At 32.9% G+C, this 17,705-nt stretch overlaps 2 protein-coding genes across 2 annotated transcripts; both read right to left on the reverse strand.

Moving 5' to 3' along the window:
• Nucleotides 1–7,734: 7,734 nt before the first annotated feature.
• LOC134234478 (DNA polymerase III PolC-type-like) lies at nucleotides 7,735–8,883 on the reverse strand. Its single transcript, XM_062716557.1, is given in 3 exon segments — nucleotides 7,735–8,304; nucleotides 8,306–8,520; nucleotides 8,640–8,883. Coding segments are annotated over 3 exon segments (888 nt in total). The 5' UTR covers nucleotides 8,743–8,883.
• Nucleotides 8,884–8,927: 44 nt separating this feature from the next.
• LOC134234479 (uncharacterized) lies at nucleotides 8,928–17,349 on the reverse strand (the record flags this gene model as incomplete). The annotated part of the gene is made up of 5 exons (XM_062716558.1): nucleotides 8,928–8,973; nucleotides 9,075–9,882; nucleotides 10,262–10,359; nucleotides 10,527–10,727; nucleotides 17,147–17,349. Coding segments are annotated over 5 exons (1,356 nt in total), but the record flags the coding sequence as incomplete, so codon positions are not given.
• Between the last annotated feature and the right edge of the window lie 356 nt (nucleotides 17,350–17,705).

The raw sequence follows: 17,705 nt of genomic DNA on the forward strand, positions 1-17,705 counted from the left end.
CATATTCAGTATTTTTACATTTTTCCCCTGGATTCATAATATTGTCAGTTGTAAATTTTGAATTCACCAGGTGGTAGTAAATCCAAAACTGACAATGTTATAATATTGTATTTACTGCCCCCGCCGGTAAATTCAAAATTTACATGACAATATCGTGCAAAGCATGACTCCATTTCAGATGATTAAGCGAAAGATGGAGGAAAAGGAATTGCTAGTTTCATAAAATCAATATTTCACATTGGGTTGGCTTAACTTTGCATGCGCTTGAGACGAATTTTCATGTAAGATGCAAATAAAGATCATCAGCTTAAATACATAAGCAGAATGTTCTAAAGTTTAATTCATTTAATTGGAAGAAAAATCAAATTGAGAACATGACAATTCGTAAAACATGTCTGTAAATATATATTTGAAATCTGATTCAAAGACTTTAATAAGACTTCCGATTTATGGATAAACTACACAATCATAGCACAGGGAGATATTATTAATAATGTTATTAATATAGTAGGGATCAAAAATTTCCTACAGAAACAAGTGCATGCATGGAAAGGAAACTCATCAAGAAGTTCACAAGAAGTACATGTAATATATACAGTTTATTCATTTCTGTTCTAAACAAGAAAAGTCTAATTGCACTTGCTTTAATTCATATACATATGTATTGTTGATTAAACTTGTATCGTAGGATTTGACATACCTATCAAATTTACTGGTTTGAGTTTATAAAAATTTCATGCAATACTATAATTGTAGTAATTTTTGATTTACTAAAAATACGGTGATAGGCATGCCAAATTCACGAGCCTGCATCTAAAACCGTCTCAACCTATTTATATAAGACGTCGCGCACGGTGTTGGTGTCAAAAATTACTATTGCGGTGGCATTTGCGCTATTTTCATAATTTTAAAACAATTCACCATATGAAAACTATATATCATTCGGTCGGTAATTGTATACTTAATACATTTTAACAAAAGTATTGATCAAAAAATTCCATTTATCCAATGTATTAATTCGTTTATTCAGTCAATTACGTCAAAAAACGCATGTAGACCGGTAACAGGAGCGTCGCACATGCATTAACAAAATATTGATAACTTCCACAAAACAAACAATAAAAACATAAAATTTGGCAGAAAAATTCAAAATATGATGTAAATGATGTAAATTCTAGCAATTGTGATGTTATTCAATCCGTATGTTCTGTACGCGTTTCTCAAAATCCAAGACAGAGGTGTAGACGCGCGTAAATCGACCAAATATGGGATACACATAAAAAGTCTTCGGTTACTTAAAAAAATAATTTCATGAGCTGAATCAATTTTGAAATTGCATCTCATTGATCCTTTTTGTGTGCAAGGAAGTATATTTTAAATACGACTGATCGTTTGTGTGGATATGTACATTGGGTTTCTGCTATTAAGCCAATTTATTTTGAATATATGGAATAAGATGGTGTGTCACAAAGTTTGGAGGTTCAATGTCACAAAGTTTTTAAGATTCGTAAAATCCCCAATTTTGTAATGCTGGGTGAAAAATTAATGCTGAAATTTATTTTAAATTCTACAAAATGTTGCCATGTTATTAAGGAAAAGATCTCTAGACAGAATTTTAACTTGCGGCATCTTAAATTTTGATAATAACTGCCATGTCACATATATGTATAACATGTAGCTATATGTCACAATTGAATTTTACGGCAAAAACGTCACATTTAAATGCTACACTCCATGAATTACTTTATGTTAAGAATGAATTTTTCTAATTTGCTGCAAAACAACATTTATTACTAAATGTGCAAAATCAAAACTTTACTTAAATATGAAAATGAATTGATTCTATAAAGAAGTATTTGTTTTAGAGGGTTTTTACAAAGTCAACAATAAATGTCAGACATTGCCCAAAAGTTATAAATCTAACTATAATTGTATAAATGTTGTGACATAAATCGTATGAGTAGTCATTAAAAATCAGTGGCGGATTTAAGGGGGGGCGCACCCGGCGCGCGCCCCCCCTAAAATTGTCAAAGTTAGCGTAAATCAAATATGTCTACTTGGTAGAACTCATTTTTACCCTTCAAAATCTCTAGAATCCAGGAGCTTCCGGGGGCTTCGCCCCCTGGGCCCCCACCAGGGCTTTGGTAGACCTCATTTTAACCCTTCAAAATCTCTATAATCCAGGAGCTTCCGGGGGCTTCGCCCCCTGGGCCCCCACCAGGGCTTTGCCCTGGACCCACTGGGGGCCTCAAGGCGGCCCCCAGACCCCTTGCCTAATTTTGGCGCCCCCCCTAACTCCAAATCCTGGATCCGCGCCTGAAAATAGACATAATGAAAATTAGAGGATTTTTATGAAATGTGCATCTCTTCAAAAAGTTATTGGTATATTCCAAATTAATTTCAATGGAATGGTGACAAATTCTTACCAAAAAATAAAAGTCAAAATGTTATGTCACAGACGTAAAAATATGGCGTTTTGGCGTATGTTAACGTTCAATGCATAAAATGTAATATAAAACGTCAAAAGATTTTTTTCTCTCCTAAATTTTACTCTTATTGCTAATGAGCCTGATATGGATAAAAGAAAACTATACCAATAATGATTAATTTTTAGAATAATTTTAAGTTTTGAAAGTTGTATTTATATATAAAAGTAAAACATGTACACTGTATATTAGCACACTGTTTCAGTATATACATGTATCCTTGTCAAAAATCTGTACAAAAGTACCATTCAGAGTTCGAATTAAGACACCAGGAAAAAAATCAATCAAACCAAAGTTTATGTAAGAGTGTGATTTCAAATTTGAATTACCTGTCAGTAAAGTGTGTCAACTCTATATTTGATGCTGGCGTAAACTGTTCTATACATGGCGAGTTTACATTGAATAGACCAATATTGAATAAGGGTTAGGGGGTGTTGAAAGTTATGATGTAGATAAAGTATCAGGTTTTCACTTCATAATTTGAAAATTAGTTCTTTTTGTCATTAACCCGGTAGCATCGTATGAAATAAAACAAAGCTGTATTTGATCATGTTAAAAAAAAAAAAGTGTTTACATTCGAAATTGACGACATTTTGAAACAGGTTATGACGAGATCAAGTTTATTGTTTTATTTCTTTTAATAAAAATATTTTTCATTAATATATTTGGTCATAAGCTAGTGACGTAGTATCGTTGTTGAAAGTGCGGGGGGAGGGGTGCAGCCGGAGAAAAAAACTACTTACCGGAAAAAAGTTGTCAAGCCAAAAAAAAAGGAAAATTTGTTTGCCCAATCTCGAAAATCCTATTTCCTTTGGGGAAGGGGTGGGGTGGGGGGTTGAGGCGGCGAACTTCTTTCAACGCACAACGCAAACTTCTTTCAGTATCAAATTTTCTTTTCTTTATACAATTACTACATTACCCTTATATTACTTTACTTTTGCCCAAATTTGGGGGCCAACCAGCTTTTCAATGAACATTTCAATAGTAAAAGTTATGTTTTAAAAAAATGGGCGGGGGGGGGGGGGGCACGCCCCCTTGCTACGTGCCTGTAAACAATGTCCATCCTTTTTCATAATTTATTTAATAGTAATGTTTCATTTTTTCTTACCTTTTTCTAAATGCTTCTTAACTCATTTAAACCGACCAAAATGGTACTAAGTAACCATTAATTTAATCAAAATCTAGTTTATCTCCATATCCTTCATTTAGGGAAAGGATAATGCCTCTATACAATCTTCTTAATCTGATTAAAATCTGACCCCGCCGTCACCAAAATTCCTCAACATCAACATCAATTAATTATTTTAATCTGAATCTTGATGAAAGCATACACAAAACGCTCTTTGAATCACTCTTTACTTCCATTTACACTGTATAAGTATGAAAAAGGCATACAATCACAAAAGGCAGCTAGGTAAACTGCATTGATATCCAAAGGAGTATGAAACCTACGATCGTTGATCTGTGTGTTAGGCACATGCGATGCAACGCATAAAAAGGGGGGATGAAAAGGGGGAGAGGAGAAAACTGAAATATTTTTCGAAAAATACAACTGAAGCCTCTAAACTGCTCTTCATCGAAAATTCTTTTCATGGACAAGTTAAAGTGAGGGAAGGGTCAATTCTCAGATTCGATTCCTTTCCTTTTTTGAATTGAATAATTTGAAATATTTAGATCTACTGTTAGATAAAGGTACTCAGTATGTAAGGGTCTGAGTGATGGTGGAGGTTAAAGATGGGATGGGAATTGGGACTTTAAACGAAAAAAATTTTCATTGTTAAATCAGCAACGTATCTACAATCATACAATTTACTGAAAACAAAGGACAGGTTCTAGCGCCTACTGATATGATATGGAATTGTTTTGAATAAATTTATATCAATAAAATAAAACGCATGTAAATTTAAAATGCGATGTCGAACAAGTTTTATTATTCTTACCAAGCTTTTTTTTAAATGAAGCAAATTATGCCTTTATTTCCTAGATTCCGCAATATGCTTGCAAAAAGGGCAGAGAAATTAATTACATGCATGTATTTTCAATGAACTGCATTAAATAATTGGCGTCATTACTGGATTAATTTTTTACTTCTTAAAAAATGTAAGCAAAAAAGTAACGTCAAATTAATTTACTAGAACTTCACGTAAAATAACGTCATTTTGACGTTACCGAAAATGACACCAACACCGTGCGCAACGTCAAAAATATTTTTTAAAATTAACATGCCAAAAGTTTCCTGTTATTCATGCCTGTATTTTCAGTTTGCTATTTTAATACAACATTTGGTTTAAACGAACACCCGAAATTCCATTTGCGTTTTTTATTTCGTTAATTTAAACTCCCAAATTCTCATAATATTGTTATGCAAAGTGCACATATTTCCCGAATTTCTCAGTGCTATTGTAACGTACGTCTGAAATCGATCTCTTCTTTTGAATTCGTTTGACTCGTCTCTTCTTTAAGGTTCGCAAGAATTCATTTATATTAAATTCAGTTGTTTGGATAGTTGAATACTTTTTTTGTTCGCTGTGTTAATTCTATTCTTAAAACAGAAAATACATTTTAAATATTATTTTAGACTATAGGATCAGTAAATATGAATTGTTTTGTTCCATTCCTTGGGAATTTTCTCTTCAAAGATGGCATACAAATATGCACGTGGGAACCGCTTTATTAAAAATTTAACATTGTATATATATATATATATATATATATATATATATATATATATATATATATATATATATATATATATATACATACACAATTGGTGTTTTATCAATTAATCAAACCCCTGTGTCTTACCAAATATTAATCCTTTTGTTTATTCCTGTCTTTGTCAGTTCTAAATATAAAATTTTGAAAAACCACATTGATGTTGATATGCATATAAAATCTGCTATTATAGAAACTTGACAAGTGTAGTTAATAATGGATTTTAGCTGCAGAACTGTAGCTCTCCGAAAAAATTATATTGATAGACCGGACTATCAACATATATTTTTCGGAGAGCTACAGTTCTGCAGCTATAATGGTTTTAGCTGCAGATCTGTACCGTTATGGTTTTATATATTTTTCTTTGACCATAACGCTACAGATCCCGTAATGCAAAAAAGTGCAATTTACAGCGCAATATTTTTTGCGCACTTTTGGGGAAAATTTCTCCACTATCTAGCAATAACTACCTTTCACTCCCCAATTTTAGACATATTCTGTAGCCAATAAATATATTTTATCCACCTCCCAACCATTTATAGTTGCCTCTACAGGCAATAAACTCGCTTGAGGTGAATTTTCAGCAATCTAACGAATAATTTTAATCAAGCAAGTTTATCACTTGTAGAGACAACTATAAAGGGTTGGGAGGTGGATAAAAAATACAGATTAGTTATATAATGTGCCTAGAATTAGGGAGTGAAAGCTACTTGATTGACCAATGCTATAAAGTGGAGAAATTCTCCTCAAAAGTGCGCAAAAAATATTGCGCTGTAAATTGCACCTTTTTTGCATTACGGGATCTGTAGCGTTATGGTCAAAGACAAAATTAATATATAAAACCATAACGCTACAGATATGCAGATATAATGGTTTATAACAAAACTCTGTTATGGTTATAAAAGAAATACGGGATACATCGTTATCCTTTTGGGTCCCTTTTTAAAGTGCTTTTTTTTTTAAAGAGGAAGCTTAAAAGAGTAAGTTTATGAGTGACCTACCCCCCCCCCCCCCCAAAAAAAAAAAAAGAAAAGAAAAGAAAAGAAAAAAGAAAATAGTTGTAAAAATAAATATTTGCAGCAAGAAAAGGCGAAGAAAAATCTAATGTGATTTTGGAAAACAAACCAAAGAAGAAAAAAAAACCTACTGAAAAACCCCTTGACAACACACTGGTTTATGATGTACTCTATCAGGAGTAAGATGAGTATGAAAATTTTCTGCATTTGTACCAACTCTAAGTGCTTTATGTGTAAATGTCACATCTTTTAGTCACAAGAACTTGTGGACAAGACCCCCCCCCCCCCCCCTCCCAGATACTAGTATAAGGATATTTTTATTCATTTATTTTGATATATTAACCTTCCACTACACGTTCACAATTGTATTCCATATGGAAAATAAATTAAAAAAAAACTCCAGTAGATTTATGCATTTATTAAAGAATCCGAAGACATATTGAATTGATCATTTTTTACAAAAATACTTTCTGTAAATAGGCGTTACGAAGATGTCGATGGTATGCAACAACTTTAAAAGATATAAACAAAATTGATTGAATTCTCTTTTAAATTAAGTCCAATAGTATATACAATCCATGCATCTAATTTCTGTTTGAAGGACGTCTCCTTAAGGTAGATCGCGGGTTTACTGTCTGCCTGAAAACATACTCTGAAAATTTGTCAGCTGAATCCTCTCGTTTCGAATTTTACTTTCTGAAATTTTTGTGAGATTCGTCTGCGTGGTTTTATTGTTATCGTATTTCAAAGGCACTAATGTTGACGAGATCAGGTGACGCTATTACAATGAAATATATAGTAAATGCGTCTTTCTCGCCGGCAAATGTATTTCAAATCCTTGCCCATAATATGAAAACGGCGCAGACGAATTTTATATCACTCAACACAATGAATGTGAGATAAATTTAGAATCGATCTATTAAAAAAAATTAATATGTGTTCTCGCTCATTTTCTCGCAAAAAAACTTTAAAGTTTTACAAATTTGTAACAAACGTATATAATTTCATTAAGACGTTATATAACGTTAATGCGACGTCATTATTTTCAGACGTCTCAGAATCACAATGTAATCAACAATTCAATGAAAATAAAACATGTTTTATCCGCATTTTCAATTTTTAATTGATTGATAATAAATGTTCATGTAAACATTGTCATACTTTACCAAAATTGTCACACTTTTTTCAATGAAACACAGTCATGTTATTTGTTTTCTTGATAAACTCAAGCAGTGCTGAAAAGTTAGAACAAATCTTCAAACATTTGAAAACAAAAACTTCTTATCGTATTTGAGAGCATTTGTAAAACTATTTTACAAATTTGTTATCTTAAGTAAAATGTGCCATGATTTTGAATCGAAAATGTTAAAAATTACAATAAATTAAAAGTAGATCAGTAAATTAATTTTTGCGTGCACACTATCTATAGTAAAGTTCTCACCATGAATAAAAAGTTATTCATAGTGTATGAATCTCAACTTGTATTGTTGAAGAAACGTACATGTGTATGAAGACAGTCATACCTCATAAAAGGAAATGATTTTGTCTATAACTGTATTTACAGACTTTAGTTTTCCCTTCAACACTTCGTAAAGTCCATCTCTTCCGCCTCTCTGAAGCGCCAGTTTCAAATGATTTGCCTGAAAACCATGAGCTGCCAAAGTAGAACTTTGCCCCTTTGTTAGGACGTTTGAGGTTATTATATCATGAAAACTTCCTATGTTTTTGTTCTTATTTGATAGCTTTTCGTTGTTCGCGATGACATAATCAGTAGAGAAGATTAACTCAGAGAGTGACTCCTCCGCTTTTGGAGTGTTTTTCAGCAAGATTTTCAACATAGAAACATCATTTTCAGCATTATGTGCATTCACAGAATCAAATTCTGGAGCTAACGATTTAGCCAAATCTTGAAGTTTATATGATGGTTGATTGGGGTGAACTTTCTTGAAAAATTTCACTGTGTCCGAGAAACCAACGACACGTTTTATCATATCAGTCAGACCATGTCTGGTGAAGCAGGACACTAAGATACGGGCATCAAATTGTGCATTATGTGCCACAATTAAAGGGGAGGGGAACCTGCTAAGTGCTAAGCCACTCAGCAAACTCGGCTATGGCCTGCCTTTCTCCACAAGACGGAACCGGGTTTAGCAGGTAATACATCTGCATTCCGTGCATTTCTATTCCAGTTAGTTTGACTATCGATGGTGGAATAAAACCGTTAGCGGGTTGTACAAATCTGTTAAAGCTGTCGTCTGAATAAAGTGGAGCTGCCGCAATCTGAATGATACTGCTACTGTTAGCTAAAATGAAGATAATTGTAAAATTAAATTCAGCTTGAGTAATTCAGCTTGATAAATGCATTTATAGCTTTTGTTTCAATGAATGATCAAGGCATTGATATTATGTACATTATACTTACAAAATCCAGTAGTCTCTAGATCAGCCACAATAATTGTGTCAGGTGAGGCTGGTGCGTCTACAGGTCTGCTGAGCTGCCGTGTACTGGGAAGTGGTATATCCATGACTAGTTCCTCCTGTCTGTCTGCGGGGACTGCATAGTCTATACCCGACTCATATGTTGTGCCTTCATGTAATTCCGCCGATGCCAATGACGACTGTCTTTCTTCCTTGAGACGCAGTCGATCCAGCTTTGCCTGCCGTGAGCTTTGTCGGGCCTGTTGTCTTGTCCTCTTTCTATACCACGCTCTTACTCCTGTCTGTTTTCCAGGTGACAGGCAACAAGCCTTGTTAACCTAAAATCAATGTATAAAAAATACATTTTAAATCATTACAAGAATAAGTATAAAAAAAATACAAGTTAGTATAAATTGTCATTTTTTTCATTACATATGACATTAGTACCTCTACAATAAATCCGTGTCCTTCATTCTTCTGAGAAATGGCTGCAGCGACCCTGAAGGAGAGGCTATCCGACCCAGAATAGTGCTGCGACTTTGGTGCCTTTTTAGCTATTATTTTGTTCATGTTCTCATTCGCATTGGATGAGCCGAGGTTGGATAGTTTTTCCGCATTTTCGGCGTGTTTAGTAAATAATTCTAACAAGGTTTCCTTTAGCTTATCTCCCTGTAAATTTCTGTCTGATGGAAAGCTCTTGTGTTGGTACGTGTCGGGACTTCTGATATATCCACACCAGACCCCATTACATCCGCTATGATCCCCAAAAGCATGTGGAACGGTGGCTAATAAATTCTGGCGAATTCCCTCCGCATTTCCTTTGTTTTGCTCAATGGCGTAGCTGAAGCATTTTTTGAAATAATTAATATTAGCTATAGAAAAGTTCCTGTGGCCATCTTTGACTTTATGGAGGGAGTTGCTAAAACTGCGCACAATATGACTTTTGTCGCTGCATTTTTCCAGCTTGTCTGATACAGCTTTTTTGGCTCTCACAAACGTGGTGGTGTCGTCATCCATGATCAGCGTTTTCACACCTAAACCCTTTTCCTTGAGAGACTTTAAGCATTGGACAGTAAGGAAGGGTTCCATGCCCTTAGCAGACCCGCTCCAATTTCTTCTGCAGTGATGTGTTGATTTCGAAATTTTTTTGCTTTTAGATGTCCGATTCCTGCATTTTCTGCAAGTCTTGCATGCAATGCCGTAAGAAAGGCACTTCTTGGTGTTCTTACCCATAACAGTCACATGTCCTATAATTATTAATGAACTATTAAGATGTGGAATAAAAATATACTCATAAGTGTATATAAATACTTTACACAGGAAAATTTCCGCCCCTTTTGTTCTACGCTTAGCTTGGTGAAGTTTAAATCATGTAAAATTAAACATTCCACTGATAAAATACAATTTTTAGAGTTTTTGTTTTCATCTTTATTTAAAAAAAAAAAGGGGGGGGTATATTATTCCGTGATGCCGGTTTCATCAAAATTTTAGAGTTATCTCTCTTTGTTTTCCCAAATAAATTACTAAGTATGTTTAATAAAAAAAATATCCATGTACTTGTAAATATCTATAAAAAATAGATATTAGGAATCGGTAATAAAATGGTTATAAGGAGAATGTATATACCTGACAAGCTATTATAATTACGACCAGTTCCCCTTTTTTGCCATCCGCCGTCACTTGAAACACCAATTTCAACATCCGAAGGATTGGAAGCATCGCCACTAAATTTTACAACAGACTTTTTATAACCTTTCTTTAAATGACATCCTCTTGAATATGTTTATTTATTAATTGAACATAGACGAAAATTTTGAATATAAATACAATCAAATAGTATATTGTCTGAATATACATGTATATCCTTATCATTTATTTAATTTTTTTTTACCTCTCTGAACACAAAATCTCGGCTCGTATGGCAGAATTACAAGATTCTTCTGCAATGTCCTCCATAATATGGCCGACCTCCCTTTCTCTTTCTTTTAGTGTTTTGTGATGGATCGTAGGGAGATTGAGTTCTGCCAATATATTATTGACCTGTTGTTCACCTATACCAACGTTAATCATAGCTGTAATTAAAAAAATCAACCTTAATTGTATTTTAATTTCCCAACCTCTTTATTCGTTTATGCAAATGAACTGCTCTGGGGCTGCACTGAAGCCTTCAGGGGTTCTAGGGCAAGGCGGGGTGGGGATCCAGGGGCTAACAAACTTTAAGAAATAAGAAATATTTTTACTTGATTTTAGGATAATAGACATATAAGTTTTATATACAAAAATTTAAACGGGGGGAGGGGGGCATACCCAACGCGCCGGCCCTGGTTCCGCCTTTGGCATACATGTACGCTTTAAAAACTAGTGTCCAATCTTATAAAGAACAGTAGGATCAGCTAAGAACAGTATGGCCTCTGACTAAATCAAGTACTTTAGTGGAGGATCCATAAATTTCATCTCAAAAGGGTGCAATTCGTGCCTCGAACTCAACCCCTTCCACATCTGCGCTATAAAATAAATCCTAAGGCGAATCCCTATTCGATGTCAGGAATAAAAGGGTTGGGGATAAAGATGATAATTTACTGAAGTGAACTTCATATTGTTTTCTTTGTGTGTGTGTGTGTGTGGGAAGGGGGGGGGTGTCGTCGATTGCTTCACATAGTTAAAAACAATCTCACTTCAAAACTATATTGGTGAACGTATCTCTTGTTGATAATTATACCCCCGCTCCGAAGGAGAGGGGGGTATACTGTTTTACCCTTATGTGTCCGTCTGTCCGTCTGTCTGTGTGTCCGTCCGTAACAAATTTTCGTCGCAGTTTTCTCAGCAACTACTCATTGTAGATGCTTGAAATTTTAACACAATCTTCTCTGAGGCATGCCATATGGTGGGATACATTTTTGCTAAAATCTGATGTCAACTTCATATTTTTTTGTGCATCTTCCTATAATTGAATTTGTGTATATTAACATGATAGTGCTTATTTACATCAGAGCGGGGATATTACTGGTGAGCATTGGTTCTTGGATCTGTTATTATATGATTAATCACATCATCAATAGTGCTGCACTTATCAAATTTCTTAATTCATGTATTATAAATATTAATTCTGACGTGCATTTCAACACGATAATAAATACATGTGGTATGTGTAATACTCATTTTGAAATGTATCTTTATGATAATTATGTATATAATCTTAAAGTAGCATGAAATGAAATATTGGGGACATGTGCCTGACACAGCAGCGCTGGATCTGTCTTCGTATTATATTAACATAATGACATCTTAGAGGGGTACACATAGAGATACATGTATCTATGTAAAATCAGCTTTGATCCAGCTTTGATCCAAATATCGCCAACACGCCATTCAGGGGAGGGGGCATTATGGTGTTTTCGTTATCATTTTGGGAATTTTTAAAATCTTTAAGTGAAATTAACTTCAATTAATTAACATACTAGTAGTACACAAACCTGCTGCTAGTTTGGTGTTGATGTCAAAACAACGGGCTGGTCCTTTGCCATTTGTATTGTGACGTTTTCCCGTGGGCACCGAATTTGTATTGCTGCATTTCAGACAATTTATGTACAGAATGGATGCAAGTCCGTATTTTTTTTCACCGGTACATGAAGAAAGATGTAGGGGTTCTTTGCAAAACACACACTCTTTCAAACCTTCCGCTAGTAATTTTAGTTCAACAACTCGCCTCCCTGCCTCCCATGAATTTACATCTGAGCAGGTTTTTGAAGATCCAGGGGCTTCTTCCGTATTTTCTTCTTTTTGAGAATTAGTTTTGAACACTAAGTTCTTCAAACTCGCTACCTTTTTCTCGGACGCAAACGTCCCTTTATATAATTTCATTGCGAATATTTCATTCTCTGACAGTTTAACGATTGTGACGTAATTTTCTTTTTAAAAATGACGTATTTTTAAATTCCGCCAAAATAAATTAAATGAAATTATATCTATACAAAGAATGATGAATAATTACGCTTTACTTTGAAAATAGAATCAATTTTAACCTTTCATTTTTTAACTTTATGAAAACTCTTAATTTTATTTAGTATTGATTAGTTATTGATTAATCCTTTATTTTTTATAACAAATAAATATTTTTACAGACAAAACAAACTTTAATGTTTGTTTTATTTTATGATACATACTGATAGAAATACTTTTTGCTTGTTTGCAGTTTGATACTGTAAACGTAGTAAGCTTTTTACGTCGAATCCCATTGTGACGTCAGCAAACCCGCGATCTACCTTAAATTCAGATAGCAGAAAATAAACATGACATATGAAGCAAATTAAAAGAGACGCTAAAAGCGCCTTTGTAAGCATCAAATGGCTAAATGATATATTTTGACTTTTGGAGTCAATAAATATTTAAATGAATGGGACTTTATACATGTACACGTATTTGTAGATCATTCATTTTCACTGATTTTGCGAAAGAAGTACAAATAGATTTTCTATAGGTTGTATTGTGGGCACGAAAGAGGAAGTGATTCAGTAACTTTAAGTCTCAAATCATAATGAATGTCTATGAAATATTTAAGGTCTTTAAACGTCGATAGTTCAAAAGTCTAAAATTGTATTGTATGAATCGTTCAAGGCTTAGTTTTTAAAGATCTCGCTCTACTTACAATGAAAAATGACTGTCAATACAGAATACATGAAAGATAGAAAGACAAACATTTTTTTCAGAAGAGGATATCGACATTAAAATATTCTTTTACGTTTAAATGCAGATGGTTAATTTCCTAATTGCAGTTCACTCCAAGCACTCTGTCAATACCACAAATTGAATATAAAAGAATGCAAAGAACGCAAAGAATGTTAAGAGAGCAATTAGAAAACATTATAATATTATCACAACATGTGGGATCAGATGCCACTGAGGAGTAAGCAGTATTTGTTGACCGTTCACACCAGGTGAAAGAAAACTTTTAAAAAAAATTAAAATAAGACAATTTTTACTGTTATTATAATCATTTTTCCTTTTTGCATAAATAACTTAAAATGTAAATTCTACCGAAATATTCGAATTGAGAGGAATAGCAACAACTCTGTCATCCCAGATTCAGATTGTACTTAGCTGAAAAATGAGAGGAAAAAATGAACGAGTTACCGATCTTTGTATTCCATATGATTTTATAACGAACTATAGTATGTCTACGCGATGTATCCCGGTGAACTTGATATGCATTTATAAAAAGATGCCACAGAGTCTTACACATCTGTTTCATATTTTGATATTTTACCAGAAAAAAAAATTAATGGTAATCTATTAATTAACAAAACTTCATGATACATGTGATGACCTGATTTTTATTTTGTCGTTAACTTCCCTAACTAAAGGTAGCCGTAATATACTCTTAACATCTGCATATGGGTTTTGTATGTATCCCAGTTGATTCTATACGCAAGAGCATGATGTATGTACAAACAATTTCTAAAACAAGACAAGCTATTTACAAAGGAATTGACGAAACGAGTCTCGCTTAAATCAATCTTATCGCAAGCTCCGTGCTCGAGCATGAAGATGACAGCGATAATTACAATTTAACAATCAATCGAAAGCTGACTTCCGTTTGTCATACAAATTATTAATCCATTATTTACACTATGAATTGTCTACGAATATTTTAGTTTGCCCAATCATGACAAGGAGCACACGGCAAACTCCAGTGAAGGAGGAAGCATCGACAAGGGATGTTTACTCCTCATTTGCACCTGATTTACAAATAAGAATATGAAATAGTACCCTCGAATCATGAGTTTTCGTGGCAATACGGTTAATTTGTAATAAATTTCTTCAAGACTGAAGAATTGAGTTGTTTGTTATTTATCACACATACAAACAATAATTCTCCTTATTTTAAAATGATGGTAACTCACATATCATTTATTATTTGTTCAGAAGGTAATAAAACGTACAATATCATCAAAAGTACATTCAATATCATCAAACTTATAATGCCTTCAAAAGTACAATATCATAAAAAGTTGACGATACGAACATAAATTACCTAAATTACAACTGATATGGCACGCCAAATTTAAAAAAAAAAATGAGCTAAAAATAGTTTCACAATTGATAAACTAGTTTATCGACTGTAAACTATAGTTTACAAACCGTGAACTATAGTTAACAATTTTGTTAACTATAGTTTTCATCTGTAAAACTATATTTAACGGTTGTTAACTATAGTTTAAGAAAGCTAATCTAGGTCAATCTGTCTGTAATAAAACGTTAACAATAGATTTTGTTGATAAACATAGATTCATGTCTGTGAACTCTAATTTACAATAGTGAACTATATATTTCAGAGTTGTTAATCATAGTTTCACAAATCGTGAAACAATATTTATCAGAACGTTAACTAATAACTATAGTTAAGAGTTGTAAACCATAGTTTACAAATCGTGAAACTGTATTTATCGGATAATCTATGTTTTGCAATCGCAAATGATTTTTTCAGTGTTAAGTATAGTTTACGGTTCTGAAACATAGATTATCGCGTTAACTATGGGTTACAGATGTAAAATATAGATTAATGTTGTTTACTATAGTTTACAGTCCGTAAACTATAGTTTACAAACGATAAACCTAGTTTATCGACTGTGAAACTATATTTAGCTATTTTTTGTGAATTTGGTGTGCCATAAACTGACTAAAGTTTAGATGTCTATTCAATAATTATTTACAATCATAAACTATATTTTAAGACATTGATATTATTCAAAGTCTCAGACAATAGTATTTGAAAAATTGATGAAATTTTAGATTTGTCATTGCATAGCTTATCGACAAAGTATATACTTCTAATTTTTAAAAATATCCAAAAAAGTGAAATCTAATCATGCTGTAACTAGAATTTACGAATCATTTTAAACTTAAGCTTTTTAAATAAAGTTATTTTGTTTCGTGTAATCAATGGTTTATTGTTTTCTCTACTGTCTGAACAAAATTCAAAAGAACTTTATAACACATACAAATTGGTGATTAAAAATTTCAAATAAATATAGACTTATATATGTACAGTATATATTAAAGATATAAAGACATAGATAAAACATTTTTCTATAAACTACCAATTCGGCCTTTTTTTAGTTGTAGACATTTATATATTTTTTGTTCTTTTAAATTATTTTGTTGTTTAACGCCCTTTTCGAGAATTTTAAACTCATATGGATATTTTTGGATTATAAAAAAAAAATTCAAAACAACCTCTAACACACCTATAGATAAAAATACAATTACTGTCAAATACTGTGTATTTCACTTTGCATACATTGTACTGCGTTTATAATAAAACTTTAGATAACGAATGGATCGTTTGTCAGGCATTTTGAAATCCTTTTAGGACATATATCTACTAAATGAAATTATGATAACTGGACTTTTTACAATTATTTACAAACAATCCCATGAATTTATTTGCTGTCACAGTGATTTGTGATTCGACCCTATATTTTACATGCATGGTGTAGCTAAACACCAGAATCAAGATTCATTAAACCTCTAAAATTATTAAAACTTTAGACCCAAAAGTCATCCTTGTTTATTTTTCACAAAATACTCCCTTTTGTGGTTTTAATCATAGACCTAAATTGGAAAGGTCAATGTTTAAATCAAATTTGAACATATACACTTCTTTGCTTTACCCTGGCCATAATGCATTTATTCCCACGCTTAAACATCTAAAAATTTGTATTTGAAGTTTTGTTTTAACATCAGCAGTAATATCAAACAAATCTTGGCAACCATTTCTCTAGGATCAACGATAAAACAGATATTGAAACAGAAAAATCATTTAAAATTTGCATTTATTTCACAGTTTTAATTGTAGTTTGTTTGAAAATCCTAGTTGGTGTTACTCGCCGTAAAGTCACTGCTCTGATAAGACAAATATTTGTATTGGACGACTGTATTAATTACGAAATCTCTTTCTGGTCATTAGTTTTCCGATAAAAGACAATTCTTCATTTTGAAAATTGTGAAGAACATATTCAATTGCAAACATACAATATACTGAATCAACATAACGATCGACAGGAGAAACCAGGGTATGTAAAGTTCATCGTATTGTCCGTGATTTAGGTATTATTGCGGAATCATCATTGTTCGTGGTGGAACAATGTTCTTGGATTTCGTGGGTCACCCTTATCCACGAACAGTTATAAAATTTTTCATTGAAACGTCTTAATATACGAGTTACCCATGCAATTACGTCCCCACGAACCGACAAAGTGTTGTCTACCCGAGAAACATTGACCATCACGAATTAAGATGATTCCACCTTTGCAAAAGATAAATAAAATATGTACGTTATTAATCCTCTAAAATACTAAGTGTAAGCAATAATTTATTCTTGTTTACTTTCCTGATGTATGCTAGATAGCTCTTTGAACAAAAGCATGGGATGCAAATGTTTACTGTGTTTTAACAATGCAGTTTTGATTGTCATGTTGTCATGCCTCACAGATATAACCTGACACGGTGTACCAGGACTCCCTGTTAGTCCACTTGTAATCCATGTCAGGATGAAGGACAATAAACTCCTCTTTACTGTTTACTGACGTTGGGTCGGCCTGATTACTCCACTGGGTATCAAAGTGACTCACTTTAGATCCATCACCATACAACCATTTTCCTGGGTATTCAAGTCTTTCTCCTTGAATGAGATAAACTCGATCCTTGAAAACTGGCTATAATAAATAATAGTTATAATGGTTAAAAGTTATTTTAAGGTTTATCTTACTTTTATCCACCAACATTCAAAATTAAACTATTGAGAGACACTCAACTCTAGTATTAATAATGCACAACCAAGAGTTGACAATTGAAAGAAAAGTGTCACTGAAAACCTTAATTTATTGCATAGAACTTCTTCAGAAACTTGATTAAAGAATAAATAGTAAAGAATTTGAATTCGCCGATTTCTTTTCTCATAAAATAAATGCATCTATTTTATATTTTAAATAGATGATAATACTTTTGTAGTCATCTCTCTCTCTCTTTCTCTCTCTCCCTTCCTCTGCGTACTTGTAAAATGGTACATTAA

This window comes from Saccostrea cucullata, unplaced genomic scaffold, assembly GCF_032062105.1.
Source record: "Saccostrea cucullata isolate Sc308-1 unplaced genomic scaffold, CSIRO_AGI_Scuc_v1 ctg482, whole genome shotgun sequence".
Lineage (NCBI taxonomy): Eukaryota > Metazoa > Mollusca > Bivalvia > Ostreida > Ostreidae > Saccostrea > Saccostrea cuccullata.